Here is a 6,000-nt window from a genome sequence, read left to right as displayed (position 1 = left end):
GCTGTCTTCCCGGCTTCTGTAGTGTGGGCACTGGGCATGACAGCCGGGTGCCAAGTGCGCATGCGCAAGAAGCGGTGCTTTTTGTGAATGGTAAGGCGGTACCTGGGACACATGACAGATCCCAGAAGCCGCCGGACCAATCACAAAGCGCAAGTGCTTCTCGCTCATGCGCACTGGGCACCCGGCTGTCATGCCGAGCGCCATTACAGAAGCCGAGAAGACCGCGCGCCGCTGGATCGAGGAACAGGTAAGATCAAATAAAAACTCTGCGGAAGTAAGAGCGGGTACCTGTCAAATTCAGGTACCCGCTCCCCACCTCCCCAAAGGTCAGCAGTCATCTGTACTGTCCGCAGTCTCTGGTCATCCCTGTGCCGTCCGCAGTCTCTGGTCATCCCTGTGCCGTCCGCAGTCTCTGGTCATCCCTGTGCCGTCCGCAGTCTCTGGTCATCCCTGTGCCGTCCGCAGTCTCTGGTCATCCCTGTGCCGTCCGCAGTCTCTGGTCATCCCTGTGCCGTCCGCAGTCTCTGGTCATCCCTGTGCCGTCCGCAGTCTCTGGTCATCCCTGTGCCGTCCGCAGTCTCTGGTCATCCCTGTGCCGTCCGCAGTCTCTGGTCATCCCTGTGCCGTCCCGCAGTCTCTGGTCATCCCTGTGCCGTCCCCGCAGTCTCTGGTCATCCCTGTGCCGTCCGCAGTCTCTGGTCATCCCTGTGCCGTCCGCAGTCTCTGGTCATCCCTGTGCCGTCCGCAGTCTCTGGTCATCCCTGTGCCGCCCGCAGTCTCTGGTCATCCCTGTGCCGCCCGCAGTCTCTGGTCATCCCTGTGCCGCCCGCAGTCTCTGGTCATCCCTGTGCCGCCCGCAGTCTCTGGTCATCCCTGTACCTATGTCCGCAGTCTCTGGTCATCCCTGTGCCGCCCGCAGTCTCTGGTCATCCCTGTGCCGCCCGCAGTCTCTGGTCATCCCTGTGCCGCCCGCAGTCTCTGGTCATCCCTGTACTATGTCCGCAGTCTCTGGTCATCCCTGTACTATGTCCGCAGTCTCCCTGTACTATCCGCAGTCTCTGTCACCTTGCCGCGCAGTCTTGGTTCCGCGATGGGGGCCGCCCCCGCCAAGGTCTCTGGTATCCCTTGTACTCACTGCCCGCAGTCTCTGGTCATCCCTGTGCCGCCCGCAGTCTCTGGTCATCCCTGTGCCGCCCGCAGTCTCTGGTCATCCCTGTACTATGTCCGCAGTCTCTGGTCATCCCTGTACTATGTCCGCAGTCTCTGGTCATCCCTGTACTGTGTCCGCAGTCTCTGGTCATCCCTGTACTGTGTCCGCAGTCTCTGGTCATCCCTGTACTATGTCCGCAGTCCATTAGTTCAGAATTTTTTTTTCCTGTTTTTTCTGCCTCTAAAACCTAGGTGCGTCTTATGGTCAGGTGCGTCTTATACGGCGAAAAATACGGTATGTAACTATATGCAGAAGAAACATTAGGGGGTTGTTCAGTAAAACTGCAGAGTGCAACTTCTGGAGCAGCTCTGCATAGAAACCAATCAGTTTCCAGGTTTTATCGTCAAAGCTTCATAGAACAAGTTAGAATGTGGTTACCATGTACAACTGCACCAGATTCTGAGTGCTCCAGTTTTTGGAAATCAACCCCACAATGTCTCTTCTGCAATGAAATAAACCTGCTTGCTCTCAGTCGTCTTTGGAATGCACTGTAAGCTGAGAAAGCACAGCTCTGTTTACATTCCAGCACAGTGCCTGTGTGCCGGGATGACCGAACTCCTGCGCAGGAAGGGACATCATCACACTTTGGCCAATGAAGACAGCTGCAGCCTGGCACTCGCCAAAAGCCGGATAGAATATGCCGGTGATGGATTTCGGACCGTTAACCTCCCTAGCGGTCTGATTATGTCCATATTTCTGTGCTCAAAGCGGTACATTTTTTTGCATGGAAATATGTATTTTTTTTTATTGCAGGCCTGCAATTTTTATGAATAACTCACTGAAATCTGTCCGAACAAGAGTCTAGTAAACATCCCGGGGAGGATAAAACTTTGAAACACGAAATCATAAATTATAATTTAATAATCATAAAAAATAATCTAATAATAAATATAATTCAATAATGTAATCAAACCAAAAACACTGAAATGTGAAATAGAGCGCCAAGTTCGCACATCGCTGAGCTCAGTCGCCGAATCGTTTTCAGTGTCTGATGAGGAATTTCCCCCACCAATCATTATCACTCAATTCTGCAAGTGGTTCTGATTTACTATCGCTGTTCTCTAGCCGCTCTAAAACCGCGTCTGACCTAAAGGAACGCTTTTTGGACGCCATGGACGTTTCTCAGTTTCCAGGCAGAAAGAACAGTAATAATGCAGGCAGGGCGCCGGACAAAGCACTCGGGACAAAATGTATGTGAAATGGTTTGATACAGGAATGTTATACTATGTGATTTTAGTGAATGTCACTTTTTCACATTTTTAAATTTCCCGCCGTTCCGTCCCCCGTACATCACGACGTCGCAGGGAACAGAACCCGGAAGACAGATGCCGGCATCGGCCAAAGGACCCTGCAGGGGGGACATCGCGGGAGCGCAGGACAAGGTAAGTGAAGAAGAGATCCCGGAGCAACGCTGCAGTGTATTCCTGAGTGTAGCTCAGGGGGGAGGGGGGGGTTACCGCTTGTGCTGCTGAAACTTTACCCCGAACTACACTCAGGAATACCGCCAGGGGGGTTAAAGGAAAAGTAAATGTGGAGATTTTAGTTCTGCTTTTAATATCCGTAAGGTTTGAAAATTACAGCCACATGACTGTTTCAGGTGATTGTAGCCGTATTAGTGCATTTGCGACAGAAACAATTGAGGACTGTCCGTGATACATTTTTATTTGCACTAACGTACAATTTTGAGGACAAGCTTTCGGGGAATGTCCCCTTCTTCAAGGTCCAGGCAGTACTACTTCACAAAGTATTAGCAGAATGTTAAAAGGGGGAGAAAAAAAACCCCACACAAACAAATGTACACATTAGTCGAATCCTAGTTTTTTAACCATTGCTGTGTACATTTGTGTTTTTTGTTTTTTGTTTTTTTTTGTTTTTTTATGAAAATGTAAGATATCTCACTAAAGAGGAGAGACTTATATCAAAATAGATTTGTTTAGAGAAAAGACCCCACCAAGGTGGTAGGGATACCAGACAGCCCAACACGATACTAATGTTTTGCAAAAAATAAAAATGATTGCTCACCAAGCCCACAAGAGAACACAAGAGGCTCCAAGGTGGATAGGTGACGTATCTGAAACCATAGCAGGACGATCTCAATGCTAAAATGTCCAAGGGGACAAAAGAAGATGGGGAATGAACCGGTCACTCGAACTTCATCGAAAACTAAAGCTGGCCATAGAGAATATGAGAAGATGGGGAATAACCTGGCCACTCAGACTTCATCTGAAACTCAAGCTGGGCATACAACATCCATTTCAGTTTTTGATTTTTTTTTCTTTCAGCCAGCAGGCTGAACATAATAAACCAACAGATTCCTTCATCCACACAAACAAGGAGGATAGAGAAATTACCCCACCACCACCACATTTCCCCAGCAGGACATTGTATTCCAACAGTAGGACCTTCTTCTGTTGGAATACCCTGATCACCGGCTGCAGCCACTGAATTCCTTGTATGTTCACTTTCTCACCCTCACAGGAGAATGCTGCTCAAGACAGAGGAGATAGGAAACCAAGTGAAGACCTGGAGGTCTCCGAGGCAGAACAGGCCATGGAAGAAGGTGAAGCGTGGTCATTGATGACTTCAGTATTCAGGTGAGCTGGGTTTGTTTCTGATTGTCTTTTGTCATCACAGGTAATACATCAGCCGGTGGCATTGTTACCGAGAGTGACCCAGACCTGGAGGTGGAGTATCGGGAGCACTCAGATAATGCTGAATCGCTATCAGAATCGGAGACCGTGAACCAGGACGATGATTCTTTCAGCGTCTTAGGAGGAGACTCTCTGAATGGACAAGACTTGCCGGAGCACGAAATGCCACCTCTATTTGTGCATCTCATCTGCTCGATGACCCACAAGAATCAGCACGGTTCCATGGCGGTACTGACACTGCCCACCTGCCTTGGTGAGTTAATAGGACAGCATGGGATGTAACTGATTAATCCACATTGCATTTTGCCTAGTGTGTTTTTGATACCAGCATCATTTTCAACAAATGGGCAGCACAAGGTGTGACGATAGAACCATGAGTACCCTCATGCCAGGGTACTAGGTGTAATCCTGGACTCCCATCTGTCCTTTCAGCCCCAAATCCAATCGCTGTCCAAATCTTGTAGACTTCACCTCCGCAACATCTCCAAGATACGCCCGTTTGTAACCTCAGAAACTACTAAGCAACTTATTCCCTCCCTTGTTATCTCTCGTTTTGACTATTGTAACTCCCTCCTCATTGGCCGACCTCATCGCAGGCTATCCCCTCTTCGGTCTATCATGAATGCTGCTGCCAGACTCATCCACCTTACTAACCGTTCTGTATCTGCCATCCATCTCTACCAATCCTTCCAGTGTCCTCCACCCAATGTCCTCCATCCCTCTCTGCCAATCCCTCCACTGACCTCCACTCAGTGTCCTCCATCCCTCTCTGCCAATCCCTCCACTGACCTCCACTCAGTGTCCTCCATCCCTCTCTGCCAATCCCTCCACTGACCTCCACTCAGTGTTCTCAACCCCTCTCTACCAATCCTTCCAGTGACCTCCGCTCAGTGTCCTCCATCCCTCTCTGCCAATTCCTCCACTGACCTCCACCCAGTGTTCTCCACCCCCTCTGCCAATCCCTCCACTAGCCTCCACCCAGTGTTCTCCACCCCCTCTGCCAATCCCTCCACTAGCCTCCACTCAGTGTCCTCACCCCTCTCTGCCAATCCCTCCACTCAGTGTCCTCCATCCCTTTCTGCCAATCCCTGCACTGGCTTCCCATTGCCCAAAGAATAACATTCAAAACATTAACAATAACGCTCCTCCCACGACCTCCAGCTTTCTAGCTCCCTTGTCTCCTCCTTCTATGCTCATCTCCAGGACTTCTCCAGAGCCTCCCCCATCCTCTGGAACTCTCTACCCAAATCCATCAGACTATCGTCTACTCTGCCCACTTTTAGGTGATCTCTGAAAATCTCTCTTCATGGAAGCCTATCCTGCCTTCAGCTAATAACCGAATCTTCTATTTCTCCCATCAGTCCATCCCCCACAGTTATTGCCTCTTGTACCACCAGCCCCTCCCTCTTAGATTGAAAGCTCCCAGGATCAGGGCCCTCCTATCCCTCTTGTATTGAACTGTATTGTTGCTGTATTGTCTCCCGTTATATTGTACAGCGCTGAGCAAACTGTTGGCGCCATAAATCCTGTATAATAATAATAATAATAATAGTGAGCATTTTCAATTTTGGGAACTGCTTCTTGTCACATTCATATATTTTTGGACATGTTGGAAATTAGTTTGACCTCTAGCACTGATGGTTCAATTTCTATGAGGAAAAGGGAATGACATTTTTACCACGTGTTGCACCCATCTGTCAGCCAAATCAGAAAGCAAACTGCACAAAAGGTAAAATAATGGGCACAAAGGCCTAGTTCATTATCATTAGCACTTTGTTGGGCTAAGCACAGCGCTAAGGGCTCGTTCACACTAGGCTGTTTTGCCAACGCTTGCCAAACGCCCCTATAGCGTTTGGCAAGCGTTGGTCCGGCGTTTGCGGAGCGTTTTTTAACGCTCGGCAAACGCTCCGCAAATGCCGCATGCGCGGTTTAGCGGCGGTTGCTAGGCGTTTGCCAAGCGTTAATAATGCTCCACAAACGCCTATAATGCAGTTTGAGTGGTGTTACCGCTCCGCAACCGCACCGCAAACGCCGGCCGGGCGTTTGCGGAGCTGCACCATAGACGAGAATAGGAGGCTTCAAAGCCTCCTGACTCGTCCAGAGGCGTCCGTTTTGCCGCGACGCGACGCAAACGCTCCC

At 49.8% G+C, this 6,000-nt stretch overlaps 1 protein-coding gene across 1 annotated transcript in view; it reads left to right on the top strand.

Moving 5' to 3' along the window:
• Window positions 1–6,000, top strand: part of LOC149428525 (KICSTOR complex protein SZT2-like) — a gene marked incomplete at its 3' end in the record, with an annotated part of 69,874 nt that overhangs the window by 27,355 nt on the left and 36,519 nt on the right. The window contains exons 6-7 of the mRNA XM_089667302.1: window positions 3,689–3,770; window positions 3,845–4,114. Coding sequence (XP_089523428.1) covers window positions 3,689–3,770; window positions 3,845–4,114 — 352 coding nt within the window. The remainder of the gene's footprint in view (window positions 1–3,688; window positions 3,771–3,844; window positions 4,115–6,000) is intronic.

This window comes from Staurois parvus, unplaced genomic scaffold (genome assembly GCF_062004578.1).
Source record: "Staurois parvus isolate SC_StPar_1 unplaced genomic scaffold, SC_StPar_1.0 ptg003163l, whole genome shotgun sequence".
Lineage (NCBI taxonomy): Eukaryota > Metazoa > Chordata > Amphibia > Anura > Ranidae > Staurois > Staurois parvus.
The sequence above is the reverse complement of the archived record's forward strand: the minus strand, read 5'-3'. Positions and strand labels throughout refer to the sequence as shown.